The following is a 26,908-nucleotide window of genomic DNA, read 5'->3' as shown; positions in this document are numbered from 1 at the left end:
TGCCAAACAAAATGGAGCCGTAGCTTATTTAATTTATCGGTGTAAATATAAAAGTCATTGGCATTTAGCCGCCTAAAAATACCCGATAGAGCGGAAAACACACAAATATTTGTGCCCCCCAAATAAATAATAGACACTTAAAGTGGGAAAACGTTTCGGGCCTTAAATGCGAAATGCCGCCGTTAAAAACGTGGAAGTTTTATTTTACTGGCCACATTATATTTTCGGCCATTATTCCTCGGCATCTCTGCCATGGTAAAAAAAGTGTAATATCACGTTGCCTACGTCCCATTCTTAAAAGGAAAGTGATTTTTCATTTATTTAAATGTAGACACCAGAAACCGTTCCGACTTCTGTCAAAGTGCGCTCTTTGGGATTAATATTTCAAGAGTTATTCCAAACCGGCAATCGTCTGAAGGGGACATTAAAAGGGATATCGATCACGGACATAAGAAACGGCACGCGTATAAAATGCAACGTCTGTTCGAAGAGCAAATTTATTGAAATGCACGTATATTTGACGTTCGTCGGTGTCGAGGGATTTCTGTCTCGCGAAACAACCCACTCTCGGTCGCTCGAATCAAAACTGATCATCGGGTAACATGTGTCGTTTTATTTCCAGATGCCATAACGTTTGTCTGTACGCATTACCCTGAAACACTATTCTGATGGTGTTAAAGTAAAAGGATACTTTGCCTTTACATCCAGACTATTTTTTTTGTTTCGTTTTGTTGTCTTAAGTATATTAAAGTTTTGAGGGATTTACTGTCTTCTTCTACTTGTTCAATATTAAATTTTGTGAAAGACTCGTTGATTAAAACAGACAAATATGTTTTTATGGTGCTGTATAAAATCATAAAAATTTTATTCAAGTAATTTTTTCCAGTTTTTCGGTTATCTTTATGATAAAATATATTTTTTCAGTTGTGTAGTGAAAATTTGATTGATGTAAATGAATCATTATTTCTTGATGAAGTACATCAAAGTTAAAAATGTTATTCAAGCAATTTTTTAAGCGTCAGTTTTTGAATTTGCATGTTAAAATATATTTTTCTACTTTGTTTAATGTTAAATTCTCAGAAAATCTCATTGTTTAGAATGAACAAATACGTTTTTAAAATTTATTACATCAAAGATAAAAATGTTAGTTAGGTAGTTTCTTAAGTGTCAGTTTTTAAATGTGGTATTTTTGAGGTAAAGTATATTTTTGTACTTGTGTAATGTTAAATTTTGTGAAGATATTATTAATAAAATTGAACAATTTCTGTTTATAATTTGATACATTAGGGACGAACATTTTATTTAGGTAATTTCTTAATTGCCACTTTTTAAATATATTATTTGTTGTTAAAGAATATTTTCTGTTAAATTCTGTTTAATATTAAATTCTGTGAAAATCTTATTAGTTAAATAAATAGTTATATTTTTATAATTTAATACATCAAAAAAATTTTTAAAGCTATCATTTGTATGTTAAGAAATATATTTATAATTTCTTGAGTGTCAGTTTTTAGATCTAATATTTTTCTACATGTTTAATGTTAAATTCTGTGAAAATCTTATTAACTAAACGAACAATTATGTTTTTATAATTCAATACATTAAAAATAAAAAGGTTATTTAAGTAATTACATGACTGTCAATTTTTATATTTCTTATTTATATGTTAAGAATGCTTTTCTACATGATTAATGTTAAATTCGTTGAAAATTTTATTAATTAAATAAACAGTTAGGTTTTTATAATTTCGTTAACCAAAGATGTTATTCAGGTCATTTCTTTAGTGTCAGTTTTTAAATCTGATATTTTTGTTAAAAAAATGTTTTTTTACATGTTTAATATTAAATTCTGATAAAATTGTATTAATTAAATGAACTGTTATGTTTTTATAATTTAATATATCAAAGATAAAAATGTTATTTAACTAATTTCTTGATTTTCAATTTTTATATCTCTTATTTATATGTTAAAAGTACCTTTCTGTATGTTTAATCTTAAATTCTGTGAAAATTTTTGTTAATTAAATAAACAGTTATGTTTTTATAATTTCTTGAGTGTCATTTATTAGATCTGATTTTTTTATTTTAAAAAATATTTTTCTACATGTTTAATGATAAATTCTGATAAAATCGTATTAATTAAATGAACAATTAAGTTTTTATAATTTAATATATCAAAGATAAAAAGGTTATTAAACTAATTTCTTGAGGGTTAATTTTTATAGTTGTTATTATTAAACATATTATTATTAATATTATTTATTTATATGTTAAAAATATTTTTCTATATGGTTAATGTTAAATTCTATGAAAATTTTATTAACAGTTATGCCTCTATAATTTAGTACATCAAAAATAAAATGGTTATTTAAGTAATTTTTTGTGTGTCAATTTTCATATCTTTTATTTATATATTAAAAATACTTTTCTATATGTTTAATGTTAAATTCTGATAAAATCGTATTAATTAAAAGAACTATTATGTTTCTATAATTTAGTACATCAAAAATAAAAAGGTTATGCTAGTAATTTTTACCCTCAATTTTCATATCTGTTATTAAATTTTGTGAAACTTTTAATAATTGAATAAACAGTTATATTTTTATAATTTCGTACATCAAATATAAAAAAATGTTACTCAAATAATTTCTTGAGTGTCAGTTATTGGATCTGATTTTTTTTAAGTTAAAAAATATTTTTCTACTAGTTTAATGTTATATTCTTATAAAATCATGTTAATTAAATGAACTGTTATGTTTTTATAATTTAATATGTCAAAGATGAAAATATTATTCATTAAATGAACAAATATGTTTTTATAATCCAGTCCTTCAAAAAGTGTATTTTTCAACTCAATTCAATGCTATCAAAAGCAAATAAAAATTTTATATAGTACTTCTGTTCACTATCGCATACTTTATTTTACCGTTAGTTTAATGTTATGTATAGACAAAAGTTCTAAAATTTTTATGAAGAGCGAGCTTTTCACTTGAGCCAGATAAATTCCCGGTGAAAAATAAAATATGGATACGAACAACGTCATAAAAATGATGTATGATCGGTGTGGCATTCGGCGAAAGAGATTAATTCGTCCGTTTTTAGCGGCACCTCAACGTCGATCCGCATCTTTCCAGATAAATACGTGCTCAAGCGAAGTTACCATTAAAAATTGCGCAAAAAAAAAAAAAAAAAAATGTATACGTAACCGTAAAAACAGGTTAATCAAGGGAGGATGACCGATACGGTAACAATTAATTTCAGTCTTTCAGATTTCAGCTCGTCGAACGACAAACAAGGAGATTAGATCCTCGCAAATCCAATATAATCCAGTTCCCATTTCCTTTTTAGTTCGGCAAACAAACGGAATTAAGGGACGAAAATAATGCGGCGTTCTCGTGAACTTACGTAATTATAGTGTGTCCGGTACACATATAGGTGTGCGTTGTGTGTTGTGTTTTGTGTGTATGACCGTTATTGTGTACCGAAGTCCGGTCCCAGTAATGAAATGACGCAACGCGACAATGATGAATGTTTGCCAATTTGCATAGCATCTACAAATTGAGCTGGGATACGCGTCTGGGGTGGCCGTGGCGTCATCCCTCCGATACTAAGGCACACACACACAAAACATCCGATAGAATCTACATATAATCTATTGATTTATGTTGCCTACGCGACGGGATTTTAATAAATAAAATGCACGGGGAAATGATTTTACTATTTTAGTATGCCGTGCGAAACGCTCCGCTGGGAATGGCTCTGATGGATAATATTTGCGATAAGACTTTCCCCTACAAAAGACGATCATGTAAACTTAAACGTCACGACAATATAGCCTCCATTATTATATTGTGTAATATCCTATTTTTATAAATATTTCGATGCTCGCGTTTCTTAAAACAACACGCTGCTCCCGATTGAAGAGGGTCGCTTTTGTTGTGCCGTCTGAATGGCCATTTTCGGTCTCGCATTTTCGCATTTACAGGCTTTTAAAACCGCCACCAGATGCACCCTTTGTTACACGAATCCGAACAATAAATTCTATTGGAAATAGGAAAATTGCCACGTTGATTCCATATCAATACATTGCAACACGACGACGAGAGAAAAAAAAAACCTATTCAATAAAATCTAATAAAATGTTTGTGGAAGTTTGCGGAATTTAATACGAATCGTTTTCTCGGAGATTCAATAAAATAAATTTCACTCCGATGAAAATGTAGATGAGAAATTTCAATTTTCATTTCTTATTTAAAAATCATGGGAATACGTCAAAAATAACGTTCGTCGACCTCTCCAATATTAAATATCTAAATTTGATTAAAAGTCAAAAATTTACATTTAATCTTAATATTAAATATGTAATATAAATCATATTTATCTATTTTGAAATATACTTTGCTCAATACGATTTTTAAAAATATATATAATCTAGAAATAACCATTGATAATTAAGAAAAATGATGAATCAACGTTGAATTTTAAGGTTAACTAAAAATTTTACCAGTTAAAATTAATTTCTTTATAAAGTAAGTTTACAAAAATCTTTAAATGATCAAACAGGAAATGTGTCAAATAAATTAAAACACAGAAAAAAGCAAGTACTTATCACAATTTTAATCAAAAACAAGTATTTAGTTGTTTATAGCTAAACATTTAATAAAGTTCTAAAATTATAAAAATGCTCAGGTATCCATTAAGTAGTAAAATTTATTTATAGCGAGGAAGGGTCGTCACATAGGCAAATTGCTCAATAATTAAACATGGTGACCCTCAAGTCTGGAGAGGAAGATGTTCACATCCACAACTCGCTTTTGCCAATGAAGTGTTTCCATATAAGTGTCATGTTTTGGAGTGAAACAGCTTTGGAACATGTTCCTGTTACAATGACTGAACAAATTTACATAGATCTTATAATTCGACTTGCTGTACAACCAATACGAGAGGAGAAGGATCTCAATTTGGTAATTATGGACGACAATGTTCGCCCACATCGAATTCAAACGGTTAGGGTCATTCTTAGATAAGGTAAAATTGAAAGAATAGAGTGGCCACCACTTCCCCCGGATTGAAACCCAATTTAGAATGTATGGGATTACTTATCCGGATTAATTCATCGCCGTTTAAATCCTCCCGTGAGTATTCCAGACTTCTTACAGGCTGCAGTTGAGGAATGGAATAATATCCCTCAAGAATTTATTCATAATCTAATAAGAGGCGTTCACAGGCGTGTAAATGCTTTAATACAAAGCAGGGGTGGAAGCAGAGGTACTAAATTAACTGTTAACTTATATTGTTATCGTTTTTGATAATAAAGTTGGTTGATGGAGAAGGTATTTTACCACTGTTTCTTTTTAACTTAATTATTCTCTATTTAGCAAATGTTAAAACGCTTCAAAATCAAATTATAACGTGATGGACTCTTGAAATTTAGTGTAGTATTCTGATCTAACTCATTAAGATGGTAATCTCAGACAGACACAGAAAAAAACAGGATAATAATAATGTAAAAAAATGTTAAAATTGACATATTTAAAATAAGTTATGATTTCATTTAATTTAGTTTTAATTAGAGTAATAAAATCGGTAAAGTATTTCCGCCTTTAATGATCATTTTGAAACCTATTTTCCTAAAACGATTTTGTACTACTTTATTACTACTCTAACTGAAACTAAATTAAATGAAATATTAACTTATCTTAAACATGTCAATTTTAATATTTTTTAACCAATAAATTTCAAAGCTTATACTAAAAAAATATACTGTACATATTTGTTCATTTAATTAATAAGATTTTCACAGAATTTAATCATAATCATATATTTTAACATTCAAATAGATTTAAAAACTCAATAAATTACTTGAATAATATTTTTATTTTTAATGAACTGAATTAAAAAAATAACATAATTGTTTATTTAATTAATACGATTTTATCTGAACTTAACATTAATATGAAGAAAAATATACCTTCACATACAAATAATAGATTGGAAAAGAGACACTGAAGAAATTATTTAAATAACATTTTTATCTTTAATGTATTAAATTAAAAAAACATAAAATTGTTCTTTTAATTAATAATATTTTATCAGAATTTAACATTAAACATAAAGAAAAATATTTTTAACATATAAATAACAAATTGTTCATTTTATTAATACGATTTTATCAGTATTTAACATTAAATTTAGAGAAAAATATTTTTTAACATAAAAATATCAGATCTAATAACTGACACTTAATAAATTATTTGAGTAACAATTTTATATTTGATATAAGAAATTATAAAAACATAACTGTTTATTTAATTAATAAAATATTTTACACAATTTAACATTAAGCATGTAGAAAAATATTTTTAACATGTTTATAAATAAGAGATATTGACACTCAAAAAATTACTTAAATGATTTTTTTTGATGTATTAAATTATAAAAATAATTATTCGTTTAATTAATTAAGATTTTTACAGAATTTATCATTAAACATGTAGAAAAATATGTTTTAACATAAAAATATCAGATTTAAAAATTGACACTCAAATTACTTGAATAACCTTTTTATCTTTGATGTACTCAATTATAAAAGCACAATTATTCGTTTAATTAATCATATTTTCACAGAATTTAATACTAGCCATATAGAAAAATAATTTTTTAACATATAAATATCAGACATACAGATTAACACTCAATAAATTAGTTGATTAGTTTATCTTTGACATATTAAATTATAAAAACATAATTATTCGTTTAATTAATATGATTTTCTGGATATAAAAGTATAAATTAGTTTTTATACAGTAAAATTTTATGTAGAAACCAAAAATGTTACTATTTATCCTCTATTTTTGAAATATTGGGAAAAAATCATATTTTTGAAAATTGGAGTACATGGTGGTACAAAAAATTCTTTTTTCATATTTTTAATTTGTTTATTTTTTTCTCTACAATTAAAAAAATTACTTAAAATTTTACTGTATAACAACTAATTTATACCTTTAATATAAAGACACTACAACATTTTAAATGTGAAAATAAATATTTAATAATTTCTTTAGCATCAGCTTTGAAACCTAGTGTCAATCTAACGTTGACTTTTGTGAAAGGATAGCTAATTAACAAACAAACATTCATTTCAACAAAAAGTGCAAACTTGTATTATTCGTATAAAATATATTTAATAATAAATCGTTTGTTTCAGATTCAACCAAAAAATTACAAGATGTCCTCGTGGAGTTCTGCGGCACCGGTCCCCCATACAAACACAATCCGGATGGGGTAAGTTCTCCCCCACGCATCATAAACGTTTCCATCTCCGTCAAATTGTACAGTTTTATTTACGATTAAATCCGAACGGCTTGATCGAGGCCCGGCAACGACAACAACAACAAAACAAGATCAGCAGCTTAATGTTGTCGAAAGCATAAAATTAATGTGCGAGAATCTCGAATCTAATAATATCAAAATATTTTCAATTGATTTAATGGAATGAAATCGGTGTTTATTATTGATTATGTTTTATTTTAGCACCGCCGAACGGTCTGATTATTTTAATATCCGGATCGAAAAATAAATAGAATCTCGATTAACTAAAATACAGACGTTGGCCGCCGCTAATAGCCCGACAAGATTCGATTTTAGCTGTGCCGATAAAGAACGCCTATTTTTAAGTGCAACCACTCGAAATGCACATTAGGAGTTTCCGCTAAAAATACATTACAACATTACAGGGAATTAAATTATGAACAGTTTCGATTTGTGTGTTTGTGTGTTTGTCCGTGTGTGTGTGTGTGTGGGGCCTGACTCATCCCGTCCAATTTTCGATAGCACTCTTAGTCGAAATTGTAATTTAACACGTAACGTGTTTTGCGTTGCGATGATATCGGTGCATCGGTCCAGATGCGGTGCGGAACACCTGCTACCTATCAAAATATTCCACGATCATTACTTTGTAATAATAATGTCTGTGTGTGCAATATGTTTAGATTTAAAACATCACCGCGAGATGAAAACTTATTTATTTATGGACGTTCGAGATTGTAATTTCGGAACCCGTAAAACATGATTAAGGTCGGGTACTGAACATAACACGTTATGCACTGAATACCCCTTTAAATAAGTTATGCAATTTTTGAACGCTGATTAATTTGGGGCGCCGGCTTCCAACCGGCCCCCAAGACAATCTGACATCGCGATGATTTACGATAAGATTAGCCCGGCGGTACGATTCAGCGGCCGCCGCCGCTTTTCGCATCCACGCCAGATAATGATATTAGCGTGGCGAGATCTTTTTTCGTTTTTTCTTTTTTTTTTTTTCAAACCGTGTACACAATGCCCTCTGCATATGGGGCGCTTTTGATATGTGACGCCGGCGTTATTTATTATCTTTAATTCGGCTAGCGGGGCCGCAAAAAAGGAACGTGATTAAATTGCCGTTTTATTTTCGTTTGGAAATTTTGGTGGTTAAGTTGAGCTGCCAGATAATAATTCATATTTAGTTTTCTCTTATTTATTTATTTATGTGCATCTAATAAAGACACTGGGAACCCAAACATTAAAGTATTTTTCAAAAAGTTATATCAAAAGTGAACAATATAATTATAAAAAATTAATTATACAGGGCGCCCCACATTATTTGATTTTGGCTGTTATGAGAAAAACTGATCGTTCCTGAAAACTAACATTTAGCAAGTAAAAAAAAATATATGTTAACTATTTTATTTTCTTAAAATACAGGGATAATGTGTGAGTTTTTTTTAATTTTAAATCTCCACTACATTAAATGTCTCGAAATTTATCAGAAATATCGTTATAATTTAGTCTTATTGTATCATAAATTATCTTATCTTTCCAAAACTTGACTTTATGTATAAATGTATTTAAAATTTCGAAAGATAACTTTTTTATTTAAAGTGGAAACTAATTGAGTGTGCCTTTGAAGTATCAGAAAAAAACTAAGTTTTCTATGAATATATAATTTGTTATATAATAAATTATTTTCAAATAAATTATCAATGATTAAGGGGGATAGGTTAAAAAAATACATGATTTTATTTATTTTTGACAAACGGTAAAAACTTTCTGAAAGTTTTGAAATTTTAATGAAATACTTTTAGTTAATATAAAATACTTACCTGAAGAATGTCTTTATAAACAATGTTGTTGTGGCCACTCCTGAAAACTGACATTTGGCAAGTTAAAAAAATATATGATAACTATTTTATTTACTACATACAGTAAAAACTTTCTGAAAGCATTTTTTTGATAATATAAGATCGTTCTTAAAATATCCTTAATAAAATATCAAGATAATGTATATATATAAACCATAATTGAATTTAATTTTAAAATATCGGGGAAAAAGTTTTTCAAAAATAAAAAAAAATTGTATTATATTAAATTACCTCCACTTCATGTGAGGAAATTTATCAGAAATATCGTTATATTTTAATTACAAATATGTCATTTTTGGAAAACTTGACTTTTTTCTACATTCATATATGGTTTCCATTTGAAATTAAAAATTTGTATATATCATCTCGAAATTTTAAGGAGATACTTTTAATTAGTATAAAATATATGATAACTATTTTATTTATTTTTAACAAACAGTAAAAACTTTCTGAAAGTATTTTTTGGTAATATAAAATCCTTACCTTCTTACTTTTCTTAAAATATCATGATAATTGTATATATATATATATTTTTTTTAATTTCAAATGAAGAAGATAATTGAAATAAAATATGGAGGAAAAAGTTTTTTCAAAAAAATATAATTTGTGTATATTAAATTACCTCCACTTTATTAAATGTCTCGAAATTTATTAGAAAATTTTTGGAAAACTTGACTTTTTTCTACATTCATGAATGGTTTCCATACCATCAACTCGGACAATAAACTATATGATACAGGGTGTCCGACATTGGTTGATTTTGGCCTGTTATGAGAAAAAATATGCACAGCTCATTTCTTTAAAAACGTTGATAACTGCAATATCAATGTTTCTGGCCACTTCTGAAAACTAACGTTTGGCAAGTAAAAAAAAAAATTATTTTCCTAAAATATGGAGATAATGTGTGATTTTTTTTATTTCAAATGGAAACCATAATTGAATTTACCTATAAATTTTCAAAAAAAAAAAAAATACATAATTATCCACTATATTAAATGTCTCGAAATTTATCAGAAATATTATAATTTAGTAAAAAACAAACAAATTAAATTTCCATGTATCTCATTAAAAATAATTTAATAACACTAACTTATAATTCCATTCCGTGTAATTTAAAAAAAAAGTAGCACATATCGTAATTTAGGAAATTTCGAAGTACTGGAAATAGTAGTAATTGATGAGGTCAGAACACTCTATGAAATATGTCATAAAATTCACTCTGAATTGTATTTCTGTCTCGATAATATTCCTGAAACTATGATTATAACAAAGCTTTTATTTCAAACATATTTCCTTACTTGGAAAAAACTGATTTGACTTCAGAAGTGCTTGTATCCATCACGAGGACCTCACCGCCTTACATGCATATCCATGAGTATTTGCCATCTGGTGACGTTTGAATCATATCTATTGGATTTTCAAATCCGGCCGAAAATATAATATCGAATCTTGTTCTACCTCGTCCATCACATTGTTCAGATATTTCTCCATGTGACAATTACTTATTTTTGTCATTAACCAATTTTTTACGTGATAAATTGTTTAAATCTGTGGAACGTTACCAAAAATTGATGATTTACAATGGAGAGTTTAAAATTCCCTCTAATATTCACAGATACATTTTTTTACATTTTATTTCATGGTGACGTAACTCCATTAAACAAATGCTATTGTTGATACAATACCTGACATTTTAATATGCAATATATTTTGCATTTACATTTTGAGGGATGATAAATTTAACAGATTAATAGAGATAAATATTTCCCATTTTTTGGTTCTAAAAACCGACCAACTTTTATGACATGCATAATTTTTCATTGTCCATATTGTGAGCTGTGATTCATTAAAATCGATTTGCAAATAAAAGAATTATGGTGGGATGTTTCCATATCAAATATCGCACATTGTATTTTTAAGATGTGCATGTCGCATGACGGTTTTCCGGTTCCGTCGATGAAAATATGTCCGATTATGAGGATTTGTGCCGGTGATTTGGGCACGTTTTACAAGAATTGCCGGTCTTAAAACCAGACAGTTTAAATTACGAAACTAAATTTATTTTTAGATGAAGTTCAATCAATATAAAATATCCGGTGCTTTGTATTAACTGACGAAATGTTTTTCATTCACTTGTTCCGTGTTAATAAAACAAATTATCTAAACAATTTCCACAAAAGTTTCAACGCACCAAAACACATCTATGTAATTAAATTCGATAAAACCAAAAAAAACTGATTGGTTTCATTTTAAAGTCGACTGCGGAAATCAGTTGAAAATACTTTTTCCAAACGATTCTGTAAACGTTTATGTTAAAATTTCGTGTCGCCGATGTTGCCTCGGCCGCGCGGCCATTTTAATTAATCCAGCGGCTCGGTTTCATTAAGTTAATGAATCGCCCGGGCCCATTGTTGTAATTACGGCACTGGAGACGTGGCGATGGTGTTAAATCGTCTGCGGCCGTGGGAATGGAGCAGCGGCCCCCCTCTGAACCACGCCACGAACTATTGACAGTTCTCTAATCCCCTTCGAGAGCCCGTTTCGACACTTTTTCTGCCCGATGCCGATTGCCAAGATTGAGGAGATTGCGATCGTCCGATAGGAAATGTGGCCGTTAATGTGCCACTGTGACGCGGGGATTTGGTCGCGTCTTACGGCCCGTGCGGGATCTTACGTGTGTGACCGGGGGGGTGGCGAGTTTTTGATGGAATTAAGCCCGGAACTGACGACAGTCCGGGCAGCCGGGAAAAGGTTGTTGCGATTCGAATCAATCGAAGCGCAGAAGGTAAAGTACCAATCAATGAACACATCTTAAAAGTGGTTTTTCTTACATCAGACGTCTTTAAATTGTCCATTTAATTATAAGAAAAAAATTACTTTAATTTTGTACATATACAGGGTGATTCATGCTACTACATATTTGTAGAGGTCTACAATTGTTTTTGAAACATTTAAATTTTTCAAAATATTTTGACTTACCAATTAAATTGTCTGTAATAATTATAATGTTGAAAATTTCATACTTGCTAAACTCACTAACAAAAGTTAATCTAATTATTAACTGTTATTAGTATTCTAAAATATTATACCGAATTTTTGGTATTTCTTTCCTATAAGTGTCAATAACATTCATATTTTGAAAGGGAATACTATAAAATAAAATTCTGCGTCAAATTTTATGTTCATTCAAGATGAAATAAAAAAGTTATTGACATTTAAAATGGGAATAAATAGAAATACCAACCATCCTGTAAAATGTATTGTAAGACTGTTAATAGCTTTCGACAGAATACTCCTTTTGTTAAGAAAATATGCCAAGGATGAACTTCAATTCAAAAATGGTAAAAATGTTAAGAAACCCATTAACTAATGAAGTTATTTTATGAATAATGTTTTTTCATGGCAACGGTGTGTTACATAAACAAACTGCTCAAAAATTGAATGTTCACCACGATTGCCAGACAAGTCTAAATGGTTATGAGAAATAAGGATAACTGTTAATAATCTTCGAAGTCATTATCAGTCTAAATACAACCACTGTCAATTACTAAAAGACCTTTAAAAGAGCCATTATTTAGAGACAGAACATCAAGGATGGAATGGGACCAACTTCATCAAAAATTGACTTTTGTCTTTTTTCGGACAAAAAGAGGATAGAACTGGTGAGAGATGACCGTCGAATTCGAGTTTGGAAAGACCAATGATTTGGTGTGGAAGAAAAACTGTTTTGGTACATGTTTCTGTCATAGTGACTGGACAAATTTGTAATTTCACCTATTGTATAACCAATAGGAGAGCAGGAGGGTCTCAATTTCTTATTTATGAACGACAGTGCTTGCCTTGGTAAAATGAAAAGAATGGAGCGGCCTCCACTTTCTCCAGATATGAATCCAATTGAGCATGTATGGGATTACTTATCCAGATTAATTCGAGGCCGTTTCAATCCTGCCATGAGTATTCCAGTCCTCCTACAGACTGGCGGAACAGAATAATATCCCTCAAGAATTTATTGATAATCTAATAAGAGGCATTCACAGGCGTGCAAATGCTTTATTATAAAACGGGGGTGGAAATACGAGGTACTTAATTAAATTGTTAACTTAATTGTTATCGGTGTTGATAATAAAGTTGGTTGATGGAGAAGGTATTTTATCACCGTTTCTTTTTAACTTAGTTAATCTATATTTGGTAAACGTTAAAACGCTTTAGGGGTCTTTTAAAGAAGTGAAGTTAATCTGATAATAGGTACAGTATAACAGTAACAAATTTTTATTAATTTAAAATCATTTTAGCTTGACGAAGGACTCTTGAAACTTAGTTCTGATCTTATTAAGATGGTAATGCCAGAGACAGAAAAAAAGGATAATTTGGTAAACCACTGCACTCCAATGAATATTGCACGAAAATATAAAAAAATTGTTAAAATTGACATGTATAAAATAAGTTAAGATTTGATTTAATTTAGTTTCAGTTAGATTAATAAGGAAAATATATGAAAAGTAGTTAAAAATCATTTTAGGAAAATACCATAAAAAATACAGTTTTTACTGATAAATATTTGCCATCATGCATTCCAATTTTTAAAAATATTTTTGACAATATTTCAATAACGTAAGACAAAGTATTAACTTTTTCGGTTTCTACGTAAAGTTTTACCTCGGAGAAGTTAATTTACCCCTTGAAAATAAAGACACTGCAACATTTTAAATGAAAAAACAAATTTTATTTTGTTAGTATCAGCTTTGAAATTTATTGGTTAAAAAATGGTAGAAATAAATAAAGTAATTTAAGTAAGTATTTGTTTTAGTCCCATCTGTGATTAAAGCTTGAAAATCATACATCAAATAATACTTTTTTCATATTTTAATTCGTCTACTTTTTTTCTACAATTAAAAAAAAAATACTAAAGTACCACAAAAAATACACTTTTTACTGATAAATATTTGCCACCATGTATTCCAATTTTTAAAAATATTTTTGACAATATTGTTTTAGGAAACCAGTCTCATTTGGACCATGTGAAGTATTAAAGGCATACAATCAATTAAAGAATGTGCTTGTTTTCTAATGAATTAGTTAGATAAATCATTCTATATTTATTTATGATAAATTATGTTTTGTTTATATCATGTGTTTTATAAAAAAATAGAAAAAACTTTCTTGCAGCCTGAGTTAATTTTAGTTTTTCATTGCATCATATATTTTCTAGTTAACCAGGCAAGTGTTCACAAAAAATTGAAATATTTTTTTCCAATAGTGTGAAATAGAAAAAACTTTACTTTATTTTTATTCTGCTTTTTAATTCCTCAATAAGTTAATGTTTAAGATTCACACTGCGACTCCCAATTTTATTTTATTGCCACAATATCAATTTTGATTATGCAGCTTTAATAGACCGGCAACTCATGTTGAACGTCGCGAACCCCCATAATCCGGACGCACTTTTCGGGCGACCGAACCGGAAAAACGTCGTACGAAACGGACGACATCAGAATTCCGATAGTCGGATGCGTCGCAACGTCGAACCGGCCGATTGAACGTCGCCGCCGCAACTCCAGTGCCGTAATTACAAGAATGGGCACGGCCAATTCATTATTTTAATGAAATTTAACCGAGGCACTAGTAGATTAATTAAATCGCTCCGTTTCGGTCCCGCCGACAGACAAAGATCCCCCGAGCTCCTTTTTGCGGAAATAAAAAGTCGCACGGGCTCACGGCCGACTTCTTTTACGCTCGCCTTTAATTTTATGAGATTTTCGACTGCTTTAAATGATTCGCAGTGGGTAGTTTTCTTTCGGGTCGGTTCGATTAAAACGCTCCGGAATTGGGAATTGTAACTTTCGTGGAGTTTGTGAAAAAGTCACGTAATTAATTAGTTAATTAAAACTAGTCGGATTATTGGAATTTAATTTACTACCGCCCCCTTTTTTCTCTATCGCTTGAATAAATAAACCGTTAGTATATTAAAATATTTAGGAACTAATAACGAACATTCATTCTAGAACAAAAAATTTAATTACGAATCATAATACTAATTACAAGAGAATTATCAAATATCACAGTTTTTCTATTGTAATTTCTGAAGTAACTTGAAAACAAAAATGGTTAATTAAAAATATGTTTTTTATGTTATGTTAATTAGAAAATATTTGATTTATAAATTAATGTAGGAAAATATTAGCAACAGTAAAGAAATGATTATCCTCAAAATTAAAAAAAGTAAATTAATTAATTAAAAACTTATAAAATGATTTAATTGATGTTCTATTAACAATTTAATATTAAAATCAAAAAATAACTCAAAAACAATAAAATTGCAATTTTTTTCTTTTTCGTGTATTAAATTAATTATTTCAAAATAATATAAAAAAGTTTCTAATTAAAAATTATAGAAATTAAAAAATCGAAAAATAACTCGAAATCAAAAAATTTACTGACAATAAAATTATTAATTTTATTCATAATATTAAATAAAATTAAATAAAAAATAAAATAAACTTAAAAACAAGAATTTAACAACAATAAAATTTCTAAAAATTTCTTGATTATTAAATTAATTAATTCAAAATAATATAAAAAAAATTATTAATTAAAAATTGAAAAAATTTAATTTGAAGAAAAAAAAATTTATAACGAAAATAATATCTAAAAATTATAAAAACTAAAAGTCAAAAAATATTAAAACCAAAAAATAACTCGAGAACAAAAAATTTACTGAAAATGAACTTATTATTTCTAAAAATTATAAAATTATATTTTTTTTTGTTAAAAAGTAATATAAATAATTTATGTTTTATTCATAATAATAAAAAAATTGAATTTAAAAAATTTATAACAAAATCAATTTTTAAAAATTATAGAAAATAAAAATCAAAAAATAACTCAAGAACAAAATATTTACTGACAATAAAATTAATATTTCTAAAAATAATAAAAATTATATTTGTTTTTCTTTTGTTCTTGTTAAATTAATTATTTCAAAATAATATTTAATTCACGTTTTATTCATAATATTAAATAGTATTAAATAAAAAAATAAAACAGGCTCAAAAATAAGAATTTAACAACATTAAAATTTCTAAAATTTGCAGTTTTTTCTTTTTCGTTTATTAAATTAATTATTTTAAAATAATGTTTAAAAAATACTAATTAAACATTGAAAAAAATATATTTAATTTGAAGAAGAAAAAAATTTATAACAAAATTAATTTTTAAAAATTATAAATATTTCAGAATAATATAAAAAAGAAACTATCAATTAAAAATTGAAAAAAATAATTTAATTGATGTATTTTAATAATTAAAATAAAATATTAAAAGCAGAAAATTGTAGGTTAAAAAAATATTAATATGAAAATATTCGAAAATGTTTAAATTTTATTTAATTAATGCAAATATAAGATATGTAAAAGTAATTGTTCATAAATAATAAAAAAAAAACAAATTAATTATTTATGAATATACAGAAGTATTAAAGAGTAAAAGCTTAAAAATTATCATTAGTAATAGTAATTTATATAATATAATAATAATAATTTTTTTCTTATGCGTTAAATAAATTATTTATTTCCAAATATAAACTGGAAATATATTTTAATTTATGTCTTTTGAATACTTTTAAATTACTGTATAATATTTGATAAATATTTAAGCACTTGAAAATATTTTGATGGTGTTTTTTAACAATTACAAAAATAGTAAAGAATACTAATTTACATATTAATGTATTGAAGTATTAAAAATCAAAAATCTAGTAAAAAAATAAAGAACAATCTAATTAATTCTTCAATTTCTAATTAAATGTCTGAACCAAAGTTAATATAAAAATTATAATTAAATAAAAAATATTTTGAACTCAGTAATATACTCCAAAACTAAAATCCAAAAATAGACCAGAAGTTTAATTACTAATCATAAAATTAATTGCTTATGCAAGTAATAAAAAACAGGAATTTTCTCTTTTGTGTCTGTTAGATTACTTAATTAAAAATATTATGAAACCTAAAATTAAACATTTAAAATTTGATTAAACACACATTTCAACGTCTCTGACAAGAACAAATTTATAAAAGATACGAATTTCCTTGCACAAAGTCAGACTTGATGAAACAGTAAATTAGAAAAAAAAGGGAGTACGTAAACTTTCGTAATTTAAATGCATTGACGTTCTAGATAAGATAAATAAATGAATAATAAATATGAACTAATTAAAAAAGTTCGATCAAGTTATGTACACTAATCGAACTGTTGTAAGCCATCAATTTCCCGTAATCTCAATTCCAGTGTAAACTTGTGCACGAACTTCGTGCTGAGATATGTACGTTGCAACTTATAAAACTTGAAAACCGGCTCGGCCCGTCCTCACCGCAGACAATGTGGATTTTCTCGAGTTATTCAAGCACTTTCCGAAACCATTGTGGAAACTTTCAAGTGGCGTTGTCTAATTGCGTTTAACTGAAAACTTTGCGGAAAATTATTCTTTCTTGCCCCTGCCGTTTTATCGCGCTGTTTAGTGCTTCGTAAATATATCAAGCGGCGGTGCCTCGGTGGGCAAATACACGAGATGTACTCGGAGTACTATATTCTGTTAATTTAACTACTCCAACAAATTGAGGCTGTTTTATAAATCAACAATAAAATATTAACACATTTCAAAATTGATGGTGAGTGATTCGTTAGACTTCATTCACAAGTGAGCCTCATTTCAAATCAAAGAAACAGTCATTCATATTCAGAGTCAGTTTAACTTACTTGTCACTGTTAGTGATTCAGAGTCTGATTCTGAATATCTGCATATCTGAGTATATACATCACTATAACATCATTATTTTCAGTTTTTCGTAGTTCACCTTCACTCTTAAATTGAAAAAATTTATTTTGAAGAAGAAAAAAAATTTATAACAAAATTAATGTCTAAAAATTATAAAAACTAAAAGTCAAAAAATATTAAAATCAAAAAATAACTCGAGAACAAAAAATTTACTGAAAATGAAATTATTATTTCTAAAAATTATAAAAATTAAAATTTTTTTTGTTAAAAAATAATGTCAATAATTGACGTTTTATTTATAATAATAAAATCACTAACACTGACAAGTGAATGAAATATTCAATTTTTTAATAATAGTTTTATATATTATCTTGAAATAATTTAACAAGAACAAATATATATATATATATATATATATATATATATATTGTATATATTATTAAAAAATTGAATATTTCATTCACTTGTATATATATTTGTTCTTGTTAAATTAATTATTTCAAGATAATATATAAAACTATTATTAAAAAATTAAATATCTCATTCACTTGTCACTGTTAGTGAGTCTGATTCTGAATATCTAAGTATATACATCACTATAACATCATTATGTTCAGTTTCCCGTTCACCTTCACCTTCGTTATACACTGAAATTAATAAACATAATCATTTTATTAAAATAACGATTCTTTTTAATTCTAATTACACTGAAAGGAGTTCCCAAAAGTGGCAGAAAAGTCAAGAGTAAGAGAGCTGTGGACAGGAAAATAGAAATGCTTACTGTCAGTCAGTATGTCGGAGACTAAAAGAAGCTGGTCTCTATGGTAGAAAAACAGCAAAGAAGTCCTTCATTTCTGCAACAAAATAGATCAACAAGACTACTTTCCAGAGGCATGTGAACTGGACAGATTGTCAATGGAAAACAATTTTGTTTTCCGATGAATGTTTGTACCAATTATTCAAATTTGATGGTATTTCATGGGTGGGAAGACCAATTAATGAAAGGTATAATTCCAAATACACTAGACCTAGTGTGAAGCATGGTGGAGGAGGCGTTATGATTTGGGGATGTTTTTCTGGGTTTGGCATGACTGGTTAAGATGGACGGGATAATGGAACGTTTATCTTGACGTTCTGGAATATCATATGCTTCTCTTTGCCGAAGGCAACATAAGTTTATGATAGACCTTCCAGCACGACAACAATCCGAGACACACGTCAATTAAAGATTGATTTGCTTCTCAGGGAGTACGTGAGATCCCAATCCAACTGAAAACCTTCGTCATGAAATTTATCGGAAGATCCATGCAAATTTAAATGAAAATCAGTGGGAAGAAAAATTGAACGATTGATAAGTTTCTGGAATTAATAAAAAAAGATGTTAGAAGTTATTGAAAATAATGAATACGTTAATAGATACTAAATAAAGGTTAGCCAAATGTACGTAAAGTTGTTTTATTTTATAGTTATCAAACATATTGCATATCTGACATATGTATATTTAGGCAAATGATATTTCTTTTTTGACTTCAAAAGGTATATTTATGTTTTACTTATACTTTTCAGTTAGAAAGTTTCTTAAAAACTAGAGCTGATATACGAAATCTGAAAGCATTTCTGGAATCAATATATTACATACAATATTTATCCAATAGGTATGATGGTATGTACTCCTTGTCAATATATGACAGATATATACCTTGAGAATTTACCCACCGCCTATAACCGATCACGATTGCCATCCCACATCCACTTTCCGCTGATCATGGTGGACCTGGCCGAAAGTTTCCCCGTACTTTTCTTTTTTATTGCCCGTTTTTATAACACCCGAACGGTTTCGGCGAATTGAATGGAAGAGGGGCAGCGCACGCCGCCTCCCGCTTTATATTTGCAAGTAATAAACACTAATAAAATCCTATTCAGTTCCCCAACAAAAGGATAAGGGATAAAGAGCGGAGATAAAACGGCGTTCCGTGAGTTCACGCGATCAAAATAAAAGAAGTGGAATAAAAAAAAAAATAATAGATACACACTTGGACCATTGACGATACATCTGTGCGTGCGACGGAAACATGCGGGCACACCGTTAAATATATCTTGCGGAATCGCCCGCCCCATATTTATTCCGGTACCGGGGTCGATCTTCCGCGTCCGTGCGTCCCCCGAACAAAAGGCGGAAGTGTTGTAGTATGATAATAAAAGTAAAATGTCGGGCATTATTATTATGTATTGTTACACTCGATTATATTGTAGTGAATGTGGTCGCCCGTGTGGAGGACTTGGTAATGAATGAGGCAGGAATTATCCCAAACTTGTATACAGGGTGTTTCAAAAGTAAAGTAAGACATTAAAGGGGACGATTCTGATTCTGGTTCTTAAAATGTACTCAAGAATCTCCTCTTTTGTCTTTCTGAAAAAAATATGTAAAGGGAAGTGAGACTAATGAGAGCAAGAAATGGTCCGTCTTCGCTTTATTATAATTTTTCAGCACTTCTTTAATCTTTAATTAGTACATTAATAAAGGGGAAACAGGATATTAGACATAAAATTCTAACACAGCCATAATTGTGGCTAAAGATACAACATCAAAAGTTAGGATTCACAGCAACGTAACGTCCAAGTTGAATCAAAAATGCGTTTTATATATATTTTTTGTAGTTTTTAGACCGGGCAAAAATTGAGCCGATACGTTCTTAGTAGGTGATAGGAACGTGATGCTTATTTACTTAGGTCAAATAGTGAATTAGTTTACCGCATCTCCGTCGACACCAGGCGAGTATTGCCTGGCCGATGTAAACAACCGCGTGGCAAACAAAGTAATAAAAGTATCTGTGGTGGCTAAAAATTCTGCGCGCGATATACTTTTCTACACGTCTTCTTTGTGATTCTAAAAATATGCCGCCGGTTTATCCGACGCCGAAACAAATGCACGGCAAGTGAACGGAGGCACCGCAAATTCAACCACAATATTTTTTTATTTTGCTTATTTTTTTGCTATACCTTTGGGCGTTATGGTGTATATTTTTATTATTATTTTATAATGAATAAACATAGAACAACAGCATAATTTTAATTTTTTTTCTCCGTTCACGTTAATATTTGAGTAAGATTTTTGAATATTTTGTGTTTACTGGTCAAAATTGTTTAGAAAATTATTATATCCAGAAAAATAATATATTTTTTTTAAATTACTAATATCTAAAATAATATTTCTACCTCACAGAAATCTGTGCTAGTCATTTCAGCACGCTGAGAATCAGGTTGTTAATTTGTTTCTGCATTACTTGTGTCAGAATTGTGTGGTACACAATTGTCTGTGTCTTATTCCCATTATATCACATACACGCTTAATCAGGAATAAGTCAGAAGAACGGAGTGGCTAAGGCAAAACAGTACAGAAGTAGGAGGAAGAAGGAAGTCTTGAACCTAAGGAGTTTCACACTTCCTGTACGTACTGGCTCCTAATTTATTCCACCATAGCACCATGACCTTCCTGTGTTTCTGCAGACTAGGTACTCCATCACAATAGACAAACCAATTGACTCATTTAGATATTTCTGTGATAAAAATTGGTGAGAGCATTTTCCACAATCTCTTTAGAGATATTAGTTCATTTACATTTAAACGGTAACTAATAAAAATATCTTAATAAATAATTACTAGATTGAAATTATCTTAAAAAATATAAGGAAGTATGTAATTTTTGTAAATAATATAAATTGAAAGAATATTAAAATACCTTAATATTCATTACCAAGTCCACCATCCAGAAAAATAATATTTTTTTAAATTACTAATATCTAAAATAATATTTCTACCTCACAGAAATCTCTGCTAGTCATTTCAGCGTACTGAGAATCAGGTTGTTAATTTGTTCCTGCATTACTTGTGTCAGAATTGTGTGGTACACAATTGTCTGTGTCTTATTCCCATTATATCACATACACGCTTAATCAGGAATAAGTCAGAAGAACGGAGTGGCTAAGGCAAAACAGTACAGAAGTAGGAGGAAGAAGGAAGTCTTGAACCTAAGGAGTTTCACACTTCCTGTACGTACTGGCTCCTAATTTATTCCACCATAGCACCATGACCTTCCTGTGTTTCTGCAGACTAGGTACTCCATCACAATAGACAAACCAATTGACTCATTTAGATATTTCTCTGATAAAAATTGGTGAGAGCATTTTCCACAATCTCTTTAGAGATATTAGTTCATTTACATTTAAACGGTAACTAATAAAAATATCTTAATAAATAATTACTAGATTGAAATTATCTTAAAAAATATAAGGAAGTATGTAATTTTTGTAAATAATATAAATTGAAAGAATATTAAAATACCTTAATATTCATTACCAAGTCCACCATCCAGAAAAATAATATTTTTTTAAATTACTAATATCTAAAATAATATTTCTACCTCACAGAAATCTCTGCTAGTCATTTCAGCGTACTGAGAATCAGGTTGTTAATTTGTTCCTGCATTACTTGTGTCAGAATTGTGTGGTACACAATTGTCTGTGTCTTATTCCCATTATATCACATACACGCTTAATCAGGAATAAGTCAGAAGAACGGAGTGGCTAAGGCAAAACAGTACAGAAGTAGGAGGAAGAAGGAAGTCTTGAACCTAAGGAGTTTCACACTTCCTGTACGTACTGGCTCCTAATTTATTCCACCATAGCACCATGACCTTCCTGTGTTTCTGCAGACTAGGTACTCCATCACAATAGACAAACCAATTGACTCATTTAGATATTTCTGTGATAAAAATTGGTGAGAGCATTTTCCACAATCTCTTTAGAGATATTAGTTCATTTACATTTAAACGGTAACTAATAAAAATATCTTAATAAATAATTACTAGATTGAAATTATCTTAAAAAATATAAGGAAGTATGTAATTTTTGTAAATAATATAAATTGAAAGAATATTAAAATACCTTAATATTCATTACCAAGTCCACCATCCAGAAAAATAATATTTTTTTAAATTACTAATATCTAAAATAATATTTCTACCTCACAGAAATCTCTGCTAGTCATTTCAGCGTACTGAGAATCAGGTTGTTAATTTGTTCCTGCATTACTTGTGTCAGAATTGTGTGGTACACAATTGTCTGTGTCTTATTCCCATTATATCACATACACGCTTAATCAGGAATAAGTCAGAAGAACGGAGTGGCTAAGGCAAAACAGTACAGAAGTAGGAGGAAGAAGGAAGTCTTGAACCTAAGGAGTTTCACACTTCCTGTACGTACTGGCTCCTAATTTATTCCACCATAGCACCATGACCTTCCTGTGTTTCTGCAGACTAGGTACTCCATCACAATAGACAAACCAATTGACTCATTTAGATATTTCTCTGATAAAAATTGGTGAGAGCATTTTCCACAATCTCTTTAGAGATATTAGTTCATTTACATTTAAACGGTAACTAATAAAAATATCTTAATAAATAATTACTAGATTGAAATTATCTTAAAAAATATAAGGAAGTATGTAATTTTTGTAAATAATATAAATTGAAAGAATATTAAAATACCTTAATATTCATTACCAAGTCCACCATCCAGAAAAATAATATTTTTTTAAATTACTAATATCTAAAATAATATTTCTACCTCACAGAAATCTCTGCTAGTCATTTCAGCGTACTGAGAATCAGGTTGTTAATTTGTTCCTGCATTACTTGTGTCAGAATTGTGTGGTGCACAATTGTCTGTGTTTTATTCCCATTATATCACATACACGTTTAATCAGGAATAAGTCAGAAGAACGGAGTGGCTAAGGCAAAACAGTACAGAAGTAGGAGGAAGAAGGAAGTTTTGAACCTAACGCACAGTTCCTGTACGTACTGGCTCCCAATTTATTCCACCATAGCACCATGACCTTCCTGTGTTTCTGCAGACTAGGTACACCATCACAATAGACAAACCAACTCATTTAGATATTTATCTGATAAAAATTGGTGAGAACATTTTCCACAATCTCTTTAGGGATATTAGTTCATTTGTATTTAAACAGTAACTAACAAAAATATCTTAAATAAATAATTACTAGATTGAAATTATCTTAAAATATATAAGGAAGTATGTAACTTTTGTAAATAATATAAATTGAAAGAATATTAAGGTATTTTAATATTTAAGTGACCTTTTATTAATTTTTGTAGTAAATTTATATAATTCTAATATATTTACTTTTTGCTAAATTATTACAAATAATATTGTTAAGGTCATAAATCTATGCTAATATATTTAATTTCTATTTCTTCAATCTGAAAACTAATTATTTTATTAATTATTTTAGTGTCCTTTATTAACATTTTTATGTATATAATTTGAATTTATTTTCTTTTCTAAATTATTTAAAAAATTGAAAAATATTTTCATTCACACATATTTTTAAGTATTCTTTTTAACAATTTTTAATTTTTTTTTTTATAATTATTTGTTATTATGTTTTATAATTTTTATTTATTAATTTTTATTATTTTCAGAGTTATTTATTAATTAAATTATTATTTTTGTAATTATTATTATTATTATTATACAATTATAAGTAAATATAATTTTCCCCAATCTGACTTAATTCTAATGTAAATTTTTTTTAAAAAAAGTAATATAATTAATTAATAATTATTTATTATTATTTTTTATAATAATAATAATAATAATAATTATTGTTATTATTATTATTATTATTATTAATAATAGTAATTGTAATTGCTTTATTGTTCCCATAAATATATTATATTATATTTATATTATTATAATATATTATAATAATAATAATAATAATTATTATTATTATTATTATTTTTACACAATTATATGTAATTATAATTTTCTCCAATATGATCTAATGTAAACTTTTCAAAAAAAGTAATATAATTAATTAATAATTATTCATTATTATTTTTTATAATTATTATAATATATATATTTATGATTATTATTATATTATAATATATTATTAATAATTATTATTTATAATTCTTATTATTATTACACAATTATAAGTAAATATAATTTTCCCCAATATGACTTAATTAGAATGTAATCTTTTCAAAAAAAAAGTAATATAATTAATTAAAACTTATTTATTAATATTTTTTATAATTATTATAATAATAATAATTATTATTATTTATATTAATTTATGATTTATATTATAATAATACTATTATATTATTAATAATTATTATAATTATTATTTTTGTAATTATCATTATTATTTTTACACAATTATAAGTAAATATTTTTCCCCAATTTGTCTTAATTCTAATTAAGTCGACGAAATTGAATTATATAAGTTTACTCTGTTTGTGTAAATTTTTGTTTAGTATTATTAGATATACTTTTAATAATATGTTCAGGACATAAATAATTATTTTTTATATATATTTTTTTTTCTCAATTTATTTCGATTTTGATGAAACCCCTTAAAATAAAACATTTAATTATATTAGTAAATTTTATTCATTTTGAATATAATTGAAATTAATTGAATTTTGGTAATTTAACAAAAATTTAAATTATATATTTTTTATACAAATTTTTCGTCAATTTTGTTGACGTGGAAACTAAAATTGTTCATCAAATTCAATTATTTTAGTTTAATTTTTTTATGTAATTTTAAGCAATAATTATTTACTAAAATATTAAATGATCAAAATTTTTCTTAACGATGAGACTGTTAAAGACACAAATCAAAATTAATATTTTTATTTTCATTAAAATATTAATTAAAATACATTTCATTGTTTTAATGAACTTTTATTTAATGAATATTTATTTATTTATAAATTATTAGTTAAAAATTGTTTTGAAGAATATTAAATGAAATGTTTAATTTTTCTTAATGTTATTGTAATAAAGAATTATCTAAAAAAACTAGAAATTTGGTAACTTATTGAAATTCATTATTATTATATTTTATTTATCAAATTTTAATAATCAATTATTTTTGTTATTTATTGTATGATTTTTGATATTTATATTTTTTACAATTTTTAAAAAGTAGCTGAAAAATGTTATTATTGAAATTTGTTAAAATAATGGTGGATGCGCATTATTTTTGGCTTTAAAATATTCATCATTTAATTACATCGAAAAGAAAACTGGTTAACTGTACATTTAGTTTGTTATTTAATTAATTAGTAAATTAACATTTGAATGGCAAGTCCAATTATTTTCATTCGTAGGCAAGGAAGTTTTAAAGTCAAAACAATCAGACGTATAAATTATTCAATTAAAATTCGTAACAGTGTAATTACAATCCTTAATAGAAGGTACAGCAAGCCAAAATCAGCTCGCGCAGGATTTTAATTGAACCAGATAGTAGATCTTCTGGTACGTAATCCAAAATTACATTTCCTAATATTAGCTTATAATGGAGTTTCTCAGTCGTGGCCCACGACAATCACCTTGAAACGGTGCGCTGACATCCCGCTGCCGGCCTCCCCCTGTCCCACAGCGCCCCCGTGCCCCTAACTCGCCAGAAACTACGACTATTTTCGACTGTCACTCCAGAACGAAGTGCAAATGAGTGGATAATTCCCGCACACATCGTCCCCTCTCGCTCTCCACCACCGTCGGAACTGACGTCACCGAGTGACCCAGATCCTCACCTCGCCCTCCGCATTTCGTTCGGGGGGTGGTTAAACCGACCTTCGGGTGACGTCACACCGCGCCGAATGACGTCGCCGATCGCGCCGTTCTCGTGGAAAAATCGCATCGATTCGACCGGCGACGACGACGACGACGACGCTGTTTTCCTCATGCCGGCTTCGAACTCTTCGGCATACCCCCGGTTCGCTAGTTTTTTTTTTTCTTCGTCTATTTTTTACTATTATTTTTATTAATGAAGGCTTAACGATGTTTACGCCGCGAGTTTTCCCCTATTTTTCCTAGATGCGTGGCGACGGATAGTTGGATGTGCCAACTTTTTCTTTT

The 26,908-nt window shown here is 28.0% G+C and overlaps 1 protein-coding gene across 2 annotated transcripts in view; it reads left to right on the top strand.

Annotated features, from left to right (window-relative positions):
• Positions 1–26,908, top strand: part of LOC109609482 (diacylglycerol kinase 1) — a 120,058-nt gene that overhangs the window by 35,271 nt on the left and 57,879 nt on the right. For both annotated transcript variants that reach the window (XM_049970519.1, XM_020026145.2), the window contains exon 3: positions 7,207–7,283. In XM_049970519.1, coding sequence (XP_049826476.1) covers positions 7,207–7,283 — 77 coding nt within the window. The remainder of the gene's footprint in view (positions 1–7,206; positions 7,284–26,908) is intronic.

This window comes from Aethina tumida, chromosome 1 (assembly GCF_024364675.1).
Source record: "Aethina tumida isolate Nest 87 chromosome 1, icAetTumi1.1, whole genome shotgun sequence".
Classification (NCBI taxonomy): domain Eukaryota; kingdom Metazoa; phylum Arthropoda; class Insecta; order Coleoptera; family Nitidulidae; genus Aethina; species Aethina tumida.
This window is presented reverse-complemented; position numbering and strand designations above follow the sequence as displayed.